The 22,296-nt window shown below is 47.6% G+C and overlaps 1 protein-coding gene across 5 annotated transcripts in view; it reads right to left on the reverse strand.

Annotated features, from left to right (window-relative positions):
- Positions 1-1,254: 1,254 nt before the first annotated feature.
- The window catches only part of GLI3 (GLI family zinc finger 3), a 274,791-nt gene continuing 253,749 nt past the window's right edge, over positions 1,255-22,296 (reverse strand). For all 5 annotated transcript variants that reach the window (XM_059655751.1, XM_059655750.1, XM_059655749.1 and 2 more), the window contains 5 exons: positions 19,910-20,059; positions 18,467-18,631; positions 12,248-12,538; positions 7,862-8,189; positions 1,255-6,754 (listed from right to left, as the gene is read on the reverse strand). In XM_059655751.1, coding sequence (XP_059511734.1) covers positions 4,419-6,754; positions 7,862-8,189; positions 12,248-12,538; positions 18,467-18,631; positions 19,910-20,059 — 3,270 coding nt within the window. In that variant the 3' untranslated portion in view covers positions 1,255-4,418. The remainder of the gene's footprint in view (positions 6,755-7,861; positions 8,190-12,247; positions 12,539-18,466; positions 18,632-19,909; positions 20,060-22,296) is intronic.

Raw genomic sequence — 22,296 nt, forward strand, 5'->3', positions numbered from 1 at the left:
GGAAGGGAGAGGTATAGAGACATAGAATCATCGATGAGAGGGAAACATCATCTATCAGCATGCCCCCATACTGGGGGTAGAGTCCGAAATTGGGGCATGTGCCCTGACTGGGAATTGAACCAGTGACCTCTTGGTTCCTGGGTCACTGCTCAACCATTGAGCCAAATCATCTGGGCTAACATACATCCCTATCAGATACCATTTGCATTGCAGCTGCACCACTTTGCCTCAGACTCTGCCTCCTTCAGGTCCTTCACAGGAGGCACCTTATAAGCAAAGCTGACTTGTGCCTGCGTGCCTGCTCCCAGACGTACAGGCGGCTGTGTCATGCACCCCGTTCCCCATTTTCCTTTCTTTTAGTCTCATGTCTTACTTATTTTGACTTGCTGCATGGCATGCATCTTCCTAAACTGAATATTGATATTTAAGGCTGGGCACAAATTCCTAATTTTTTTTTCTTTCTGAATTCATTTGGACACCTTATGTGAGGGATCTAATTAATATAGCAAAGAATCTGGGGTTTATGGGGGAAAGTTCTCCCTTGCGATTAAAATGTGAAACATCCCTATGGCAGGGAGAGGACAGGGACTTGCATCCCACACCAGTTCCCTGGGCCACGCGGGTCATCTGTGCAGGTGAGTGCATGAGGCCCCACCCATCCTTGTAGCCCTGAGATACCACCAGTGCCCTTGGTTGCTGGCTCCAAGGTCGCCTGCTGCTATTCAGACAGAGGAAGGGGACCCGCTTGGAGTCTGCTACAGAAATCTGGAGAATATTGAAAATAAAATAAAAGGTAAATGAGGCAAAGTTGTTTACCTTCATCTGCAGTCAGTTATTAAAAGCCACATAAAAGTGGCCTTCTGCCGTGTCAGATTTTCTGTTGGTGTGTGTCCTACCGTGGACCCTTTGAAATGAGAGGATAATGTATAAAAAAGGGACAAGTTAAGCTGTTGGCCTTTGAATCCTATTTAGGTCCTTCCGCATAGAATTTGGCAAAGCATAACATTAAGAAAAAATGGTCCTGGTTACAAGCCGTGTGTCCACAGGCACACACCCGCCCTCCCGCTAGCAGGAATGTCAGCATCTCCTCCACCTTAGCGATGAGGGATCTGTGTCTCTGAGCACCAGGGCACCCGGTTTGCTGGGTGTGGGGGTCTGTTCCAAATACAGGCTCTGGATTTTTCCAAGGAAAGCATGCTTTCCATTCATCTATGAATTAAATAAGCAACACACTAAAATTTTCAGTACAAAGAGTTTATTGACATTGTAAGAAACATTGTTCTTTCTCTTTGTTACAAAAGGACTAAGTGGTTCTGAAAGCAAAAGTCGAGTCCATCTGTGGCGGCTGCCCTCGGGGCTGGAGGTGGGCGCGGGGCATCGCTCTGGAGGCAGGCAGATGCCAGGGAGGCCTGGGGCCGGCCACGTCCGGACACTATGCCTACAATACTTAAATGTATTTACACGTCTTTCTTTTAAAAAAGGAGTACACATTTTATTTTTTTAAAAATCTAAAAAAGGTGAAAAAAATGAACTTGTACTTTATCTTACACGTTTGCAGGATACACAACAGCAACTTGTCCGAAGAGAACATCCTCCTATCGGTTCAAAACAACACGGGAAACCAGGTTACAAGACAGCTCAGGCTCCGCTACAGTCCTGTGCTCTCTGCCGGCTGGGGCGCATGCAGCCTTGCACTCTGACTGGGCAACACCAAATGGTCCCTTGCATCGACACGATGAACACAAAATAAGGCACATACATCGCAAGAATCAAAACTCGGAGGCTCGGGAGGCAGAGCCCACGTGTGAGGAGCAGGGGCACACTGGACTAGTCTCTAATTCGCTCTTTAGAAAACAAAACAAAGATGGTTTGACACGTAAAAACACGTTTCACAAAGATGTGAGACAGGAATGCCATGCAGGAGCCTGCAGCGTCAAGGAGGATGTGACAACAGTGACACGGCGGAGAGAAGGCTGGAGGTTTGGGGGTGCCTCCCGCCACCGGAGGTGCCAGGTCTACAGAGATGCACATCCCGACAGGACACTCCTCAATGGCGCCAGGAGACCTTCCTGCCACTGACGGTCACAACAGATCCATCGCTCTGAGATTTCGGGATGGAGAGGAGCCACCTGCTGCCCTGGAGGGAGTCTCCTGCCCCTCGAGAGGCAGGAGCAAGGAAAACACGATTGCAAAGAAAACGTAAAGGAACCAGGCAACCCGGAGAATCACCGGGAGCCAGAAGAAAAAGCAGAGGCACAAGGTGACAGCTCTGTGTCTCCCAGTCGCTGCCCGTCCTTCCTCGTGGGGCCAAGAGGACAGGGAAGTTAGGGGAGCTGAGGGACTGGGTCCCATCCGGGAACTCCCGAGGAAAGAACTCAGGCGGAGGAGAACAGAGATCGGGCCAAACCACAAGAGCATGGAAGGTAAGGCCAGGACCTGGGGGTTTTGAGGTTCCTGGAGAAAGGAGACGCTGGGAATGGATCACTGATTTGTGACCTATCCGATGAAGGCAGAAAAGGCCTCGCTTTTCCCGTTGAAAAGGGGGAGACGCGACTGTACTGAGCTCAGACTAGCAGCCGTTTTTTGCTTCTGGGCTCTGTTCCAACGCGGATGCACCCTTTGATTTGAAAGAAGACGCTGCACATGGGAGGGTGGCGGGATGTGGAGGAGAAATCCCGGCATCCCTCTGCTGAGCTCGGGGACAGCCAGGTGAAGGCAAACCCAGTTGTCTCATTTACCTCCATGCTGAGGTTCTTGGTCCAAACCAGAGAACGTAAACATGAGAAAAATGGGCTGGTCCTCTCTTTCCGTTATCTAACATGTTACTGGATCTGATGCTGCCTTTCCGAAGCTAATTTAAACGGCAGGAATAAAGGGGAAAAGCCACACAATGGAACCATGGGTCACTTTGGATTAAGTCCAACTCCAGGATCAATGGGAAGAAGATGGCAGACAGTCTGTACTTGAATTTGTTGTTCAAGTTTTAATAGTTGACGTATTTTTAAAAGTAAAATGCCGGATCATCCATGTGCCCTGTGCACACACAGCATGTTCTTTATGTGTATCCACGGCACATGGGAAGTAGCTACACTCTTCTAATCGTCTAATCCAAAACAAAAGGACAGACTGAGCCCACAGGAAGGGTGAACTGCATAGAACATTTAATTTCTTAAATGGACGCTGCATTTAACAGACAAGGTTTAAAAAGGCATCCATACAGCTACTACACATCCCGCCTCGTCTCTCAAATACCAAAAATGGGCGAAGGAATTTATTCCAATTATCCTTGTACGTGAGCTTTTCCTGTTACAACTAAATTTTATAAATCCCTGAAAAGAGGGTGCTTAGAATAGAAGCAGTCCTTCCCTATGTTAGTGACAGCCAGCTGTGGGATTGTACTTAGCACTACACATAATCCATTCTCAGTTATCTAGGATAAGGGTAAAGAGATGGAACTAATCAACAAATACGGCAAACCTACAAATATTCCCCAAACTAATTAATTCTACACAACAGCTTCAACTACAACCCACCTAGCCTCTCGCCAGAACAGAGGAAAGCAGCAGCGTGTCTGCGTGCATCCCCGGGCTCTCCTGCCCCTCCTGGGATGCTGCAGGGCACTGAGAGCTCGCAGAGAAAGAGGCAACGTGGATAACTGAGAACTGACCGGACAGACCTGCCCCCCAAAGCACACGATGGACAGGGAGAATGTTAAACCCAAACTGTGAGCAAATGACTGACGCTCAAGAGCCCCACATTTCCACTTGTGGCAACTGTCAAAAGTGTGCCCTGAACTGAATTAGGGGTGGGGGTGGGGGGGGGCCTGTCAAAAAATCTGTGATCTATGCGACAATTCACCCACAAAAGATTCTTAAACTCACTATCCATTCTCGTGCCCAATGTGGGAATTTAGAAAACAAACAAACAAGAAACAAAACAAACACTGGGCATATGGAAAAAGTTTAAAAGGTGGCATCAAGCCTTTGGTCAAAGGCTTACCCACTCCTGTTTCCTGTGAGTCACAGAGGAACATGTCACACCCTTTCGTCTGACCTCTCTTCGAAAAGGAGGAAGAACATGCACATCACACATTTATACCGGTTTACTAATAAAGGAGGCAGACTTACAGGGCTTTTTTTTTTGTTGTTTTTGTTTTTTTTTTAAAAAGGGGGATGTTTCGAGTGTAACAATACTGATTCAAACTGAAATGGAAGACAGTTTCTCCCTAGAATACTTTAGGGTTTTTCAGAGTCCTTTTCCATAAAAGGAATATACTTGAAACACATCCCAAGATGTGAGATGAGATTGCTAAAATACATACAGAACTAAAAAACAAAAAAACAAAAAACCAGCAAAAAACTGACTCAATGTAACCGTTTAAACTCCTGAAGTTGTTGGCCGTCCTTTTCCCCCAGAGCCTATTGCATCACTGCAAGGAATTTGCTTTCTTCCGCGAGGGAGGTCAGCAAAGAACTCATGTCCCCGATGGCCATGTTGGTGGTGCTCACAGACAGCGCTGGCAACGGCACGGACGTTCGCGGCGTCGTGAGGCGGGAGGAGCTATGGGAAAGGTTCTGAATGATGCTGGGGCTCAGGGCTCCTGACATCAAGCTGGCGTGGTCCCCGTCATCTATGATGGCGTCAAAATCGATCTGCACCCCTTCCAGGTCGTGGCTGTCGAGGCTGTCGACGGTGCTGGTCACCTGGTTGGCGCCTGGGGACAGGAGCTCCGAGTGCTCCGGGCCAGCCCCCTGGAGCAGGCAGCTGGCTTCCGAGAGACAGAACGAGCCAGTTTTCAGGTCTTGCTGACTGAAGCCAAGGGTTTGGTCATAGAACTGACCAGAGTAACTCTGCATGTTGGAGCAGAGTTGATGGGGCTGCCCTTGTGTCTCCATCTTGATGCCGTTGACCCTGCAGGTCTGACTGGTGTCGCTGGGCTGTCCCGGCTGCAAAGCGAGGCTGCCTCTGGGCACAGCCTGGCGCCGGCCGCCTCCGTAGCCTGCGCACGGCGGGTAGTCCCTGACGGCCGCCACGCTGGGCGGCGGGCCCCCGAGGCTGGGAGGCCCTGGCAGGCTGCTCTCTGGCCCTTGATAGACATTGGTATGTGAGGTAGCGCTAACCGGCCCCAGCGTCGGCTGCCCGGGGCGGCCTGCCCCCTGGTGGTGCATGCTGTCGCTGAGCATCGGATGGGCCAAGTACCCCTGTCCCACCGGGTATCGGGTTGGCACGCCATTCACCGTGCTGCCCGCCGACTCGCTGGGCATCGCGGACAGGCTAAACTCTGGCTGGCTCCCGTTCCCCTGCAGGCTGGTGCCTCTCAGCTTGGCTGCTTGCATCCCAGCACCGCTGGCCCCGGGGTCCAGCAAGCCGGGGGCACCAGGCTGCCTGTTGAGGCAGTTCCCGTACTGCTGGACCTTATAGGGCTGTTCGTGGAAGACAGTTCTGTTGGTGCCGGTCCCGCCACAGTGGACCGCCAGGTGGTCGGGCCCACCATAGGCGCTGCAGTGCTCCCCGAGGCTCTGGTAGACGCCCGCTGGGCCGGCCCCGCTCCCCAGGGCGTTCTGGGGGTGGGCGCTTATGTTGGTGTACAGCCCGAAGGCCCGCGCTGGCTGCGCGGCGGCCCGCTGGCCACACTTGAGCCTGGAGGAGGACAGGTCCGCGCTGCCGGAGCTGACCTCGTTCCACTGAATGGGCAGGTCGGCCTTGCTGGCCTCGGGGCAGGGCTGCTCCAGCTCGCGGTACTGCTGGCCGGCGTGGCCGGCGGGCAGCCCGGGCTGCTCGAAGTCGCCATGCCCGCTCCCCAGGCTGGGCCCCGGCGGCGCTTTGCTGTCATCAGAGAGGGCGCTCTGGAAGTGCTGCTCGTAGCCAGCTTGGTTCTGGGCATTTAGATACTGCACCACGTCGTCGGGCAGGAAGTCCTCATCGTTCAGGCCCACGTCGGTGTCCATGGTCAGGGCCTCCAGGGTGACGTTCTCGGCGATGCTCGGAGGACAGGGGGACGTGCGGAAGTGGCGGGCCGGAGCGCCCTCCGGCCGCGTGTAGTTCTGCAGCACTAAGCTACGCTTTTCCAGGGCTGGGGGCAAGGCCGGAGGGTTGAAGCTGTTGAGGCTGCTGAAACGCTGCACCCTGGGCAGGGAGAGGCCCTCCGAGACCGTCCTCACCGGGTCGCTGGCTCTCCTCACGCCGTGGCCCAGCGCGTCCGGGGGCAGCAGGGGCCGCCGCCCATAACTGTGGGCTCCCCCGTCGCTGCACCTCCGGGGAGGGTGGACGGGCGGCAGGGTCCCCGCGGACTCCCTGCCGTCCCCGAGCAGGGCCATCCTGGTCTTCAGGCTCATCCTTTCCATGTTGGGCAGCGGCGTGGGCGGGGGCCCGCCGGTGGCGGCCGCGTACTTGGCTTTCAGGCGGTACTGCTGGGCCGGCGTGAGGCTGAGCAGGCTGGGCAGCCCGTCGCACTGGCTGGCCTCGCTGGACCGGCGGGAGGCGTCGGTGGAGATGGGGTCGTAGGAGTCGGCCACGCTCACGTTCTGGGGCCGGCCCTCGGCCTGGGACGCCTCGCTGGACCTCCGGCTGGAGAAGCAGGGGGAGATGCCCGAGGAGCGGCGGCTGCTCAGGTAGGCCGAGCTGATGGTGCTGGCGCTGCTGTCCCTCCTGGTGAGCATGTTCAGCACGGTGACGTCCACCCCGGGGAGGTCGCTTCTGTTCGGGAGGAGGGTCACGGGCCCGCCCACACTGCAGCTGTTACCGGGCTGGGTGCCTGCAGAGAACGTGTGGGAGAGGGGGATTCATGTCAGGACGACTTGATCCAGGCCTCAGCAGAGGGGGAACGGCCACGCGGTAACCGCCGTCAGCTCCCCACTCCAGGCAGCCTCTGTCACAGCCACCCACCTCTGTCGTGCAGCCCCCAGAGCCACAGGCACCAGAAGGAGTGGGTGTGGCTGGAGGCCAATAAAACTTTATTTACAAGCTCACGGGCACGTTCTGGGACCCTCTGTTAGACAGAACAGTAAGGACTGCCTGGATCAGTTGCAGTCCTCACAGGCCTAATGCAAGGACCGAATGCAAAGCTCAGGTATATACACACAGCACTGAGTACAGGCACGTCCATAGGCCAAAGGCACTACGGGACTTCACGTCCACACTCAGGGCTCCCTGTGACATCCTATGAAACCGAAACACACAGCCTTCACCTTAGGGGGCTGCTCCAGGCACCCAGTGCTATCTCAGACGCAAAAGCTGACCTGGGCCGACAGTGCAAATGGTTGCCTGCCTTTCCCTGAACTGGACAAACATCAGGAAGGTGGCTGCTAACCTCCCACTTTCAGAAACAAGGGACAGGCACTGACCACAGGTGCCCCCGCTGCGGGGATTTCTTCACCTGGTCTAACCGTTACCAAGTCAACATCAGAGTATGAGTCACGCACAGGCTTACTTTTTGTTTCAGCATTATCCCTTTAAAATATGGACTCTTGCCCCAACTGGTTTGGCTCAGTGGATAGAGCCTCGGCCTGCGGACTGAAGGGTCCCAGGTTCGATGCCGGTCAAGGGCATGTACCTTGGTTGCAGGCACATCCCCAGCAGGGGATGTGCAGGAGGCAGCTGATCGATGTTTCTCTCTCATCGATGTTTCTAACTCTCTATCCCTCTCCCTTCCTCTCTGTAAAAAAAAATCCATAAAATATATTTAAATAAAATAAAATATGGGCTCTCCATACATTAATATGTATGATTGCAGCATAATTTTAAGTGTGGTGGAAAAGTTAGCAAGCATAAAACCCAGGGCCCGGTTCCTCTCACACTATTGTGACTGCATTTAAAAGAACCGAAAACCCTGAGCAGAAACACGGTCTGACACGGAACTTACCGTTTCCTATGAGAGGAGAGACCGCAGGGGCTTTGGGGGGGAGGATGGGGTTCAGTCGCGGAAGCATTCCATTCACTTGTTTGAGCCTTTCTAGTTTGACGTGCTCCATCCATTTGGTCCCTGCTGGGTTTCTCCTGGCTTGCAGAGCGAGGGCTGTGGTTGCAGTGGAAATGGTCGAGTCCATGATTGGGGTTTCGTCGATGGCACCGAGGTCTCCCACACCACCGCCTTCGCTCAGAGGAAGGTCGAGCCCACTGTTGGAATAGTTGCTGACGGGGGACTGTTGGCTGCTGCATGAAGACTGACCACCAGGGCTTGGCTGAGATGTCTGTCGGGGTCAAGAGAAAAGGAAAGAAATGTTACCGGAAAAGGAAAAGGGAAAGGGAGCCAATAATGAGAGATGATGCAGATCAAGGCGTGCAGTACGGTCAATGGGTTGAAGGAGAACTATGTTCTGGCAAATGGGGGTAGCCTTCGTCACCCACAATGGCTGATGAACCACCCAGTGGAGATGCGGAGGGGAGCAACAGATGGCAGGGAGGGCTAGGAGTGGGGTGACTGACATGACAACAACCATGGAACCCTGTCCAAACGCCAACTCTGCAAACACACCTCCTGGGTTCCAGTCCCACTTCCATGACTTTATTCTTTGGGCAAATGACTTAGCCATCCTAAACCCCAGCTTCCTTATCTATATATATAAAAGCCTCAGTGACCATTACAACCAGTCGACGAACAACTGGTTGACTGGTCGCTATGATGCACACTGAACACCAGGGGCAGATGCTCAACACAGGAGCTGCCCCCTGGTGGTCACTGTGCTCCCACAGCCAACCTCCTGCGCCAGCAAACCTCCCACGGTCCCTCCCCCCCAATTGCCAGCCAGGCCGAGGGACTCCACCTGTGCACGAATTCGTGCACTGGGCCTCTAGTCTATAATAATAAAAGTGTAATATACTAATTAGACCGAACGTCCTTCGGACAACCTTCCGGATGAAGCCGGGCTGCGAGGGAAGCCCAGGTCCCGGGTGCCGGAGGGAAGCCAGTGCCAGCAGCCGGGGGAAGAAAGGCCTACTCTTGCACGAATTTCATGCATTGGGCCTCTAGTCTATAACATAAGGACATGTTATTTATCTTAGAGATTGTTGTGAGAATTAAGTGTGAAGCCCTGAGAGCACACTAAGTGTGTAAAAAGAAAAAAGCCTGGGTAATAGGAACTGATTGGCTCAGAGAGCATTAGCGATAATTATCCTAGTTGGTGTCAGTGCTTGGGTTCCTATATACCTGGGCTAATATATACCTGGAAGACATACTCCATAGCACACACTATCTCCTCCCCATTTAGAGCCCCTCCGAGCTATTCAGGGAGGGTTTCCCAAGCAATTTGTAATCTCTCCCCTTCCTTCTACACGTTCCCAAAGGACAAAAGATCTCTGGGGAGAGAGACCTACACTGCTCGCACTCAGCTACAGACCACGGTCGTCCCAGGTGGAATGCTCAGTGCTGTCAGGAGGGGGCTTAGGACACAGGGTGCACTTCCCGCCACCACAGTACACACACCCGAGCAGACGAACACGTATCAAGTGAGCGCCACACGACCCACTAAGTGTGCTGGGCAACCAAGCAGATCCAAGTGCGAAACACAAATCTGGTCACGAGTCAGACTGGCTTGCGTTTTTGCTTCCGCAGCCTTGGCGTGCCCGACCACCTGCTCCTGCTCTAAGGTTCTCGGAGCAGCCCGGGCTTTGGGTGCCTTTTTCTCTGGATTGGCAGGTCAGAGTGTGTGTGTGTACACAAAACTGTGTAAGTGCACCCAAGCACACGCAGACACACGCTTCCACAGGGCACGAAAGAAGGCATGAGTGCACATATAATTAGAAAACTGATTAAAGAGGCTCAAACAGTTAAATACAGATTAAATTGCTGGCAAAAAAAAAAAAATGTATCCAGATCTTCTTCAAAGAAGGTGGTGCATGTCTGGTCTGGATTTAACACTCCTCGATATGGTAATTAAATAGTCTTTGAGAACATCTGCTTGGTCGGCCCCAGTGTGACTTATTATGAAAACCTAGACAAATGAAACAATGAATTTCACCATCTAACTCCACATGTCCACAAGCTAAATGTTCAAAACACAGTGCTTCTAGGTTTGAAACATAGCTGAGTGATGTTCTCTATCAAAGGAATAACAAAGCACAAACACTCAAGGAAAAGGAAATGAATAAAAATTAAACGTTAGAGTGAAGACAGAACAAAAAAGAGCAGAGAAGCCGAAATTCCCTCACCTTATTACCCACTGTCCTTAGGAAGTAAGAACAAGACATTTAGGAGCATTACACAGAAGGGATGTTGGTTTGATAGGAAAAAAGAAGAAAGAATTTAATTTTTAGCATGATGGTCAAGTCAAAGACAGGCTTTTACAGAAAGAATATTGGAAATGCAAATCTCACGCGCATTAGTAAATGTCTATGAAGATATCTACCGATTCCCTAAGTGTGTGCACATATACACATATAACGGTCTCCTGTGGGAACTGATGGATTCACTGACAGTGAGGAGCCTCAGTTTTCTCACCTGTAAAACACGGGGCCTCGTCTCAGCCTCTGTGATCTCTTCTCGTCCAGTGTTTCTAAGATTTAGTTACTTTATAAAATATTTTATATCTTGTAATACCTCAGATGTCACTTGACCAAATTTCTGTGAAATTTTATTCCTACCTATTTTATTTTTAAATAATGGGTGTTTGGAGAGGAGATGATGAGTTTTCTTGAGCCAGAAATACGCATTAAAGGTACAAGAGACTCTGGGTTCTTAGGATGTCCTAACAATACACATCGTTGTCTTTCGACGACATCATCTAAGAAACCACAAATTCACATTCCTTGTGTCATTGAACACTTGAGGATAAACTGTGGAATGTTCTGCACAATTAGTACACAGGTGGACTTTATTTTAGGAAGTTGATATGTGCTCCCAAGAAAAAGTATATAAAACACAGTTTATGGCCCGGTTAAAGTACAGTGATCAGTCATAATACAGATGTAAACTTTTTACTAAGGTGATTTTTAAAAGCAATGTATAGCTACCCACTGGGAAATGATGATAAACCTGCATTATCTGCATTATGTGTGACCACAGTTACTGTCATTAAGACTCGCAAGCCTTCAAAGACAAACTCACTAAGTCATTCCAATCCAGCAGAAGTCATTGAGTTCTGCTCCATTAATTCTGGAATTGTCTGTGCATCATTTCCTGCCCATACATACTGCTGCACAGTGACATCACTCAGGAATTCATAGGTGTCTATCCGATTGCTGCACTTTTCTAATGTTAAGAAGATGCTTCCTTGAGCTGAGTAGAGTTGCCTGTGGGTCATTTCCACGTGTCTGGAAGTCTAAGCATGTGACTTCTATCTGGCACCTTTCCTCTGCGTCCACAGGGACAGACTACAATCCAGCACATTCGCAGAGCCGACTCCATTAAACACGTGGTCAAATGCCAATGTACTGCCTCTCCTCTGACAGCTGCCCTTTCCATTGTTCTTGTTGTCTTTGTGAGAACCCTTAACTGTTTTATTAAGGCACATACTATATAAAGCAAAATGACGTTAGAAAGAAGCTGTAACAGTAGCATAATCCATATAGCCCATTCATCACTAAACCATAAAGGTGTTTGCTGGAGGCCTTTCAACCCCTCCTTTGCTCTGCACCTCCTTGGTTCAGACGCCTCTGTGAAATGGTCTCCAGTCTACCAAACCTGTCTCCAGAAGGGCACTAAAGCTGTCGTTCTAAAAACTCAGCAGAAAAACATAATCCCATTTATCCTCATGCCTACTGCGCACTGCCCTGAGGTCCCACGGCTGGTGCCTGGCTATGCCAGGATGGGTCTGCTCCTTTCCCTGTCTGAGTATTGAACTTGGCAGCACCTCTTCCTCTGCCTCCCCCATCACGTCCTCGAGCTGCACTGGTGGCAAGCTCCCCTCTCAGATGTTCTTACACAGATGTGTGCTAAAGCCCCATCACACGGAGTTGTATTTGTTTCTCTGGCCTGCATATCCCACTGGATTATAAACCCCAGAAGAATAGAGACAATGGCTTATTTAACTTGGAGTCGCCAGGGCAAAGAAGACAGAACACCTGTTAACAGAAAGACCCAATGAATGATTTTCTACATTACATTGAAAATGTAGACAGTCATGTCTGTCTGTCTGCCATAAGGTGGTACGGCTGCAGGTCTACTTTAAAAACCATTGAGGAAACCGAGAAACTCTTTTTTTGAGCTGAGTTATTCTTGGTGGAGCGGCTTTGAGCTCTCAGAGCTCTCTCCAGCTCCGGTAAGTGACCTCAGATGGCTTTGGGACAATCGGAAGGAAAGTGAATGACGTACCATGGGCTTCTCCGCCTTGACCGTTTTCACTTGGAGGCATTCCTCCCGCTTTGAGGTAGTGTTGCTGAGGTCCTTCTGCTCACCAAGGGCTCCCTGAGTCTGCCGGCCAGGTGACCTGGACTGGGAATGGCTGCCGGAATCCCGCGGTGGTGGGGGCCGCGGATGGATGTCCCCACGCTGCTTCTTGGTGACATGAGCCTCTGGGCCGTGCACGGTCTTCACGTGTTTCCGGAGAGAGCTGGGGTCTGTGTAGCGCTTAGTGCAGCCTGGGATTTTACACACATATGGTTTCTGCCAAATGCCACGAGAAGGAGATGACAGATGGTTAGGAAAGTGATTATGCCCAAGCCCAACAGTCTTTTGTGGTTGCTCACTATATTTTTAATTCTTTAAAAGCACTTCCACAAAGCTTTGAGGTATCCAAATACCTCTAAATGATACAGAGGTTTAATAAAGGCCATTTGAACATTGTCCAGGGTCTAAAGAATCTATCTTTAAGACATCAATGCTTTGGAGAGTGATCAGGGAGAGTGAAGAACATACAACCTGCATTTATAATCTTGGAAACATATATTCTTTGAGTAGGAAGAAGTATGGTAGTATCACAGTAGGTTCTGAATAGCGATTTGATGATGACATTGATGATCATGATGATGACAGAGGGAGGCATAAAAGATACCCATCATTTAATCAGAAGAATGTTATATACCTTTTGGGAGAGCTCGTGTGAAAAAATATCTTATGGATGTCCTAGTTCTCAGCTCTAATATCACTCTACCCCCTTGAAAATGTGCTTTTTACACTTAGGCAGAAAAAAAATTGCCTACAGATTCTTCCGTGTTAGGTATCATTAAAATACTGTCCTTTGAGTAGCATTACAATTCTGTGGGGATGGTCGGGGCTCAGAATATCCAGAACCTTTCTGGTCCCCAGAGTGGTGAAGCCCTGTTAGACTTTCCATGAGAGCTTACCCATACACTGAAAAGGGCTGAGGGATGATGGCCTGGAGAAGAAGATTCCTGGCCTGGGCTCTGCTTCTGAGTATGAAGGTCTATAAATTATTTCATGTTAATTTCATTTTCTATGGGGGCTAGTGATCAAGCCTACAGCTACAGTCACAGAAATTACATGGACGCATAGAGCTGAATGTTACTCAGATTACAGAGTGGCTGGCATTGTATTTCATGACCAATATCGCAATTATGGATTTGTTTACTTGACTTGAAATATATTCATGCATGCTTATAAGAATACATACTTATATCTGTATCTACATACCAGAAGATGAACTATTAGGTAAGCAATAATCATAAAAAGCATGATCAATATAATGCATCCATTATATCTAAAAAGATACCCTATCTTATAGAGTGTACGCGTCTGAAAGATGCTTTTCCACTAAAAGCCCAAGAACAGGTGGAGTGCTGCCTCCAATAATGATGAAAGGTCCTAATGGAGTGAAGCAAGGACTATGAAAATCATCCTGAAATACTGCAACTCCAAATCTGAGATTCTTTTGGGTACAACTGATTCCCATTAACTACGAATGACTTCTATTCAGGAGCTCCTGTGATTTGCAGTGTGTGTGTGTGTGTGTGTGTGTGTGTGTGTGTGTGTGTATCTATGACGAAATAAGCACATCAAATTTTGTGCATTAGGGACAGAAGAATGGCGCCGATGATTAGTGCTATTACCTTATAGTACTCTGACATGGGCCCTATGCATGCTCACTGCCTGGCTATGACATGCTGCTCCATCAGCAGACAGAGTGGGCTGCATGGGGCAGGTGTGTGGGGATTGGAGGAAGATGGGGGACAAAGCCAGGTCAGTGTGACATGTTTGAAGAGCTACTTTTCCTATAAATATATGCATGTGCACACTATGGGTTCGCCTGGGAATGGGAACATAGCTATAAGTGAAATGAGTCTACAAATGTTTGTCAACTCTTACATTTCAGGAACAAGAGCACATACGTGTGTGCCCAGGTGTCCTGCGTGTGAACATATAGACTTTCCACCTGCAAAAATCCATAAAGACACAGGTTCTGGAAACTTAGGCTTCACAACAAAACATATTAGCTCAACTATGTAGCTTGGCACCCAAATTTTGTTGTCCCCCATGAGTGAAATGAAATATAACTGTAGGAGAAGGTAAATGTTGTCAGACTTTCTCAGCTGAGGTACCTATATTTCCTGTCCTGCATGTTCTACTTTTGGCCAGTACCTTTTTGACTCACTGCACTGATATTTGAAATTTTCTATAATAAAAAGTTTTAAAAATTAAAAAAAAAATGCTTGGTTGCTACTCTTGTTAAAGATGTAAAATTAAAAAAAAAAAAAAGCACAATTGATACTGTTTATACTTGACTTTGTAAAATTTACCCCGAGAACTTTTTCAATACATATTGAATGATCTCTGCTATAGGCAAGACTCTCTGAACACAAAGTTATATACAACAGGAGTTAATCTCAAGGATTATAAAATATGGTAAGAAAAACATAACAGCATGTAGTTATCTACAATATAAAGTGTGCATGCTACAGAAGGATGTGGGCAGAGGGGAATCATATTTTAGTTAGGATGATAGTGGGAAGCACTAAATATCTATATTGGGTATAAAAGAAACAGTAAGGGTCATGGTACGGGTTAAGTAAGATAATGTAGCTCGGCCAGTGTGGCTCAGTGGTTGAGTGTCGTCCTATGAACCAGGAGGTTCACTTCTGCTCAGGGCATATGCCCAAGTTGTGGGCTCGATCCCCAGTGTGGGGCGTGCAGGAGGCAGCAGATCAATGATTCTCTCTCTCATCATGGATGTTTCTATCTCTCTCTCCCTTCTTCTTTGAAATCAATAAAAAATATATTTTTAAAAAAGATAATGTATACAAAGTGGTTACCACAATGTGTTGCACATAGTAAGTTAAGTTCTCAATCAGGGGTCCTCAAACTTTGTAAACAGGGAGCCAGTTCACTGTCTCTCAGACCGTTGGAGGGCCGGGCTATAGTTTAAAAAAAAAAAACTATGAACAAATTCCTATGCACACTGCACATATCTTATTTTGAAGTAAAAAAACAAAACGGGAACAAATACAGTATTTGTATTTGCATGTGGCTCGCGGGCCGTAGTTTGAGGACCCCTGCTCTCAATAAACAGAGCTTTTATTAGGGGGAGGCCTGTAGTTGGACCATGAAAGAAGAACAAGATTCTGAGGGATAAAAATGCGGGCAAGAGGTGGAGGAAAAGAAGTACCCCTGAGCAGAGGTCCAGCAGCGGGGCCGCTGCATGCGAGGGGCACGCTGATCAAGCTGAGGCTTCTGGGAGGTTCCATTCCTGGTCACAATGACAAAAGGTCAAGACTGCAAGAGCAGGCCTGGGCTGGGTGAGTGCAGGCACAAGCCTGAAGAGTCTAACATTCCCACTGGAAACAGGGAGCCATTGGAACCTTATGGAGAGGGAGATACGACCAAATCGGAGCTCAAGGGAATGTGCTTAGTGTGGCTCTGGGAGGAACTGGCTTCCTCGAGTGGGAATTACTGCCTTTAGTCTAGTCCACCGTGCTCCTTGCTGCACCTACAGCAGCCAAGTGCTTTGCACATTAGTTGCTGATATTGATTAGTAACTCAATGAAGGTACCACTGAGGAAGCAAACCAATGAAAGATGGCATCTAGACTTATTTAGGATCGTGAGATTATACAACACTGGATTTCCTAGATGAACTTAATTCTGGTGTATCAGAAACTGTCCATCATTCATATGCCAGGACAAGCCTTATCTAAAGAAGAGAGAAGACTAATTTACATGTTTGTGAATGAAATTTTATTCTGTGTTTATGGTCAATGTTAATAATTTCTTTTAGGAAAATTACTCAACTTTGGTGTCAGATGGATACTAGACTTATCGGGGCAATCACTTTGAAATGTCTAACACTATGTTGTATACATGAACCTAATATAACATTTTATGTCAACTGTAATGGACAATTTTTTTTAGTTATTTAAAAAACTGCTCAGCCTTGGTAAAAAATATTAACCAAGATACCTGTTAACCTCACAACGCATTTAAACTCTCATTGGGCACGGCTTTTTCTACCGAACAAAAGAACAGAAGCTCAACTGTAATACACTTATTTACAGCAAACATACATGCGTACATGTTTTAAAGTCCATGAAGAGATAAAAAGCTGAGTAGTATGTTTATGTGTATGCACTGCTAATCTGAACATACCCACTCCTTAAATTTCTCCACAATAACAGGAGAGAACCTTGGCCTAAAATCCACAGGAATAAATACCCTCTAAGTTTCTAGTCAAAATGATCCTTAACTATATTAAATGTAGTTAAACACATTAATTAAATTCTAAGTTCACTTAATCAAATCCCCTAAAACATTTTAAACAGAGACATAATTCACATACTATAAAAAAACACCTTTTAAAAGATGCATAATTCGGTGTCATTTAGTACATTCTCAATGTAGTGTCAACATTACTACTATCAAATTATAGAATATTTTCACCATCCTAAAAAGAAACCCTGTACCAGGTGGCCTCTGGCAACCACTAATCTAGTATAGCAGATTACACTAACTACTGCACATGGCAAAAGCATTTTGACATATAAAAAGGAGATGAAGCATCTTTCCTAAAACACCCTCAAACAGTTGATCAATAATAAGATATTCCAAATGACGTTTCCTTATTCCACCACGACCTTTCAAAGAGTTAAGTATGTGAACCTGCATGTGTGAGTTTATGTGAGTGCTTTTTAGGGAGTGTGGTTGATCTCCTTAGAGATGGTTTTTTTGTTTGTTTGTTTCTACTGTTTTTGTTGATCCTCACCCGAGGATATTTTTTCCATTGATTGTTTAGACAGAGTGGAAAGGAGGGGGAGAGATAGAGAGAAATATTAATGTGAGAGAGACACATTGATTGGTTGCCTCCCACATGGGCCCCAACCAGGGCTGGGGATGGAGCCTGCAACTGAGGCACGTGCCCTTGACTGGAATTGAACCCGAGACCCTTCAGTCCCCAGGCTGATGCTCTATCCACTGAGTCAAACTGACTAGGGCAGAGATGTTTTTGTTCTGCCAGTTCAGTTGAAAGGAAACTCAGTGAGGACCATCTTTGCCACCAAAGCCAATGGCCAGTGAGCTGATGGCACACTCTGTTTTTAACCAGATTCCCTCTCTCAACTCTCCATCCGGGAGATCATGGATGGGCTTCCCAGCACCTTGGGAGGTCAGGTGACAGCCATGCCAAGGTCAAAATGTTCCTTCTCTCACACATTTCAAGCAAACTGCTGACATACTTGTGGGGCAGAGCTATGTTTCATATTAACAAATTCTAGGTAACTCTCCTCTTTCTACCCAAACTATGGAAGCTTTTTTGTTCATTTCTGGATTCATTCAAGAGAAGGTTCACAGAGGAGCCAGAATGAGCTAGATCTTCAAGAAGTTGGAGTGTGCAAGCAGGCATGCATTAACATGTACACAAAGTGAATCTGAAATCATTTTCTTCTTATGCTTGCCTGAAATTTTGAGGGAATAACTACCTAAAAATAACAGCAACACAACAGGATCCGCCCACTCACCAACCATGAAGCTTTACTCAACGTGTTATCTTAAATAACTGACTAGAAGCCATTCTGAGTTTCTGAGAATAACTTCCAAGACCCGCTGGAATACAGAATGTCTGGAAATCACAGTTAGCCAAGGCTGGTTGCTCTGTAAAAGTCTTTTTTAAATATAATGCATTGGAAGATATGACACCTGGAGAAAGCAAATAAAAATGGCTGTTTTAGTGGAAAGCTGCTGCCAGCTGTCAACATGTGGCTTTGGACTCTACGCCTGGTGCTGACAGGGTCATCCTTCCCATGGATTCATGCTACTTACTCCTGGCCTAGCAAGTGGGTGGAATTCCAAGTTCAATGCTCTTACTGTTTGACCAGTAGGTGGCAGTTCTGAAAAAAAGTAGAACCTGTTTGCCAGGGGTTCTAAGAAGTTCCCTCTTCGTCAGCATTCCTCTCCAAACCAGGCCATTTTTAGCCCTAGCTCGAGGCCCCAGGCCTTCACCGGCAGCATCGGTACTCACTCGTGCTGGGAATGGTCATGAGGAAGCAGAATGGAACAGGTTCACCTCTCCCTCCACGTATGGTCTCCATGAAGGTTCACTGTTTCTACCCACAACGTCTGGGCCCCAAGTGTGTCTCAAGGGGAGCCTTACCTCATTGGAATGTGTTCTGTTTTGGTGCTTGGCACGATCGGAAGCATTCGAGAAAGCCTTGTTGCAACCTTCATGCTCACAGACATATGGCTTCTCTCCAGTGTGAGATCTCAAGTGTGTTTTCAAGTTTTCGAGTCTCGAGTAGGCCTTTGTGCAACCTTCAAACTGAAAACAACAGGTAAATCTGGATTACTCCACACAATACCAGCTTATGCTTAACTTTCCCTCCCATTGACAGAAGACTGACGTTTTGAGGGTCAGCAGCTTTTCAAAACCAAGGAACAAAAGTCCACTAAACTCTGCATTTATTGGGATTTAGTGCAGCTCCAGAGAAAGCATTTCAGTGCTGGTGAAAGTCATGGAGATCTTTTCTTAAGAGACCACTCAGTGCAGACAATGGGTTTCATTATCTGCTCATTGATCTCCTTGAATTCCCACTGATTTCAGATTCAGCACCCAGTTCATTATATGGCTTTGTGTGTTTATAAAGGGCCTTTAAGATGTAAAGCATCAGGGCTGAGCAGTGCCCAGTGTGCCTGCCGGGCACCTCAGTGAGAAAAGGCTTAGCCTCCTAGGAATCCCAGCCTGGTTGTGGGTAGGGTTATACTTGGCCACGAGAACAGACTAAGCGGGAGAGGAAATACTCTAAAACTATATAGGTTATATATATATATTTAAAGTCAACTTAAGTTTTGAAAATCACAGTTGGCACCGACTTTTGCCCTCCAAGTCCTCTAACACAATGGATATGGGCACTGGGGCAGGCCCTGTGTCTGTGTGCTCATTTCCAGTGCCCACCAGTGTGTCCCAGCCACTGCCTGCCCACTTGTCACTCTGCACAGCTGTGCTGTCCATCCTGCTAGCCACAGGGGAATATTTATATTTAAAATTTCCAAAAACAACTTTTAAAAATTAGTTCCCTGGTTCTAGCCAAATCTCAAAAGCACACAAGAGCCCGGCCAGTGTCATGATTTGATTCCCAGTCAGAGCACGTGCCCACAGGTTACGGGCTCGGTCCCCAATAGGGGGTGTGCAGGAGGCAGCTGATCAATGATTCTATCTCATCATTGACGTTTCTTATCTCTCCTTTCCTCTCTGAAATCAGTAAAAAAATATATTTTTAGAAAGTGCCCAAGAGGTACATGTGGCTTGTGGCTACTGTGCTGGACAGTACACGTGCATCTAGAACACGTCCATCATCCCCCAAAGCTCAGCTGTCAGCATTCTTTCTCCATGTCTCGCTTCCCTTCCATTTCAGAAATCACTGTGACAAACCACTGTATTTATCACAGACAGCGCCCGCCACCCAGCCATGCCACCCCTGAGCTGGAGTCATCATCATGCACAACCCTGAGAGTATGGCAAAGCACCCACGGTGTGAATCCTGACACCCACAGGTGCGAGGGAACCCCCAAGCTGACAGCCTGTACCATGTGTACTCACAGTGCATTTGTGAGGTTTCTCTCCTGTGTGTCGTCTCATATGCACCACCAGCATATACTGGGCTTTGAAGGGCTTCTGCTCTCTTGAGCAATCTAGCCACCGGCACACAAATTCCTTCTTCTCTCCATGAATATGGTCATTGTTTATATGCTGAGGGTTGAAAGGAAGCAAGAAATTAAATAAAAATCTACTAGTAATTTCTAAAGGCAAAAAACAGCAATGCAAAAAATGCCCTAAAGACTCTATGATAACTTTACCCGATTACAGGTTATTTTGTTCTAGTTGAGTATGTTTCTTACGTAAATTTGCTCTAATTAATTGTGCGTGTATGCTTCCTAACTAGCAGAAGGGACACTACTGGGAGGGAGCCTGATGTCCCAGGGCAACAGCACAGCAGAGTTGTGAAACAGGGTGAGCCACACACGTGCTCTCTGGGTCTCTGTTATTGTTCATCTTCCAAGTGGAGGTCAAGGCTCACTGCCCACAGAGGCGCTCTCCCGCTCTCACCACCCAGGCCTTGGGTAGGGCTGCAGCTGGCTGCAAAGAAGGACACACACATGCGTGCACACAAACACACACAATCTGCAGTAAGGAACCCTCCCCTCCCAAAAACACAACAACCAACAAAAGCACTTCTCCAAGCTCCACTTTATTTCCAACTAGTGGGATTTCTTCTAGAATAAGAATCACAGAGAAGTAAACTGAGATGCTGGAGAACCAGGCGATCGTCCACAAAATGCTACAGGTTCTCGGGATCTTGGTGGTCGCACGCACAAAATAAAGAAATGGATGGCCTAGTTCTAAAACGTTCCTTCCAGTTCTAGAGTCCTATTAATCCGGTTTCTAAAATGAAGGTGAATTTCCCTGAGGTCCCCAACGATTCAAAGTTTAGCATCACGAGCCCTACAACTGGGAGACACGAGAAACGTACGGCAGCACCAGGGGAAGAGAAGGTTCTTAATTTGGATCAAAGTTAAGTTAATTACAATATAATTAAAATGTCAGTTATGGATTACTGGGGAAATGTGTGTACTAATTTGATCTTGTGGATTTTATTCTCCGGTCGCCCCACAGTTTTATTGGCCTTAACATAAGGTTTTTGCAAACACCTTCTCAAACATACACAGAAATACAATCGCTAAAAACGCGGTGCAATAAAAGGAAGCTCCCCTCGGGTCCGTGAGCTGCAGGGTAGTGACAGAACGTTTAATTACTCTGCTGCCTGGGCTCCTCAGTGAGTGAGTGGTCTCTGGGGGCTGGAGCCTCAGATTCCACCATCACAGCCTGCCTTTCCCAGTGACTCCACTAGGCGGCCGGCTGCTGCAAGGAAACAAGGAAGTGAGCCGGGCTGTCTCTGGAGCTGAAAACAGAATGAGGGGAGAGAAAAGCAATTAACCATTCACTCTCCTCTCCTTGAGCAGCCCCCCGAAAGGCTGAGGAACAAAGGGTGTGGGGAATACAGCACAGCGCACGGGGAGACAGCCAGGACCCTTTCCCAGGCTCTGAAGACAACAAGGAAACCGCACAGAATCACTCAGGTTCCTGTGGTGTAGCAACCCCAGTGCAAACAGGTGTGAATTTCCTATAAAAAGTCAACTGTCCTAAGTATCCGTGTTTGTTAAAAGTCACGCCGGTCTCCATAAGTATATGAAGAGAACAGATGTGCGGGGCAGTCTTCAAACGGATGCTTCAAGTACACGTTTGCAGGCCATTCACACCAGCCAGGATTGTCCCACATGTGTGCTGACATCCAGCCTTGAAGTCCACATGACACAGAGGGGTTCTATGAATTCTCCTTTCCAGGGAGAAAAAAATTAATGGTCACACAAAACCACTGCATAACAATTATTCTGGGTTCAGTTTTTTTCCAAGTTGCTAGAAATAAAGCTCCTTAGATTGATGTACATGAAAAGGACAGAAGGAAGGAGGAGGGAAGGCAGGTAAAGTTAAAACTGGAAACTGAATCAGAATTTGGGCTGAGTGTCTCTTTGAGGCCAGGACGAACGTCTTTTGGTTTCAAATTCTCAGTCATTGACAAGTGTTCCTGGTACTTGGTGGAGCCTCAGTAAACAAAACTTTCGCCGGACAAAGTAAATTGTACTGTTGATGCATTTGCTTATCTTTTCAACCTCATTTTACCTAGTATCCACACAATAAGATTTTAATATAAGGTATTATATTACTTTAAAATAACATACCATCAAGAATTCAAAAGAATGAGAAAGATAGCCAAACGTGAACCCTATTTTGCTGCGTAGAATACAAGGAATACAATGGGACCGCATTCACCTCTCGCCTGTTTGTGGAGACTGCCACTCCACAGCAGGCCCCGTGCTGGGGAATCAGACAGACATGGCTCCTGCTCGGAGGAAATTACAGGCCACTGA

Source organism: Myotis daubentonii, chromosome 10 (genome assembly GCF_963259705.1).
Source record: "Myotis daubentonii chromosome 10, mMyoDau2.1, whole genome shotgun sequence".
Lineage (NCBI taxonomy): Eukaryota > Metazoa > Chordata > Mammalia > Chiroptera > Vespertilionidae > Myotis > Myotis daubentonii.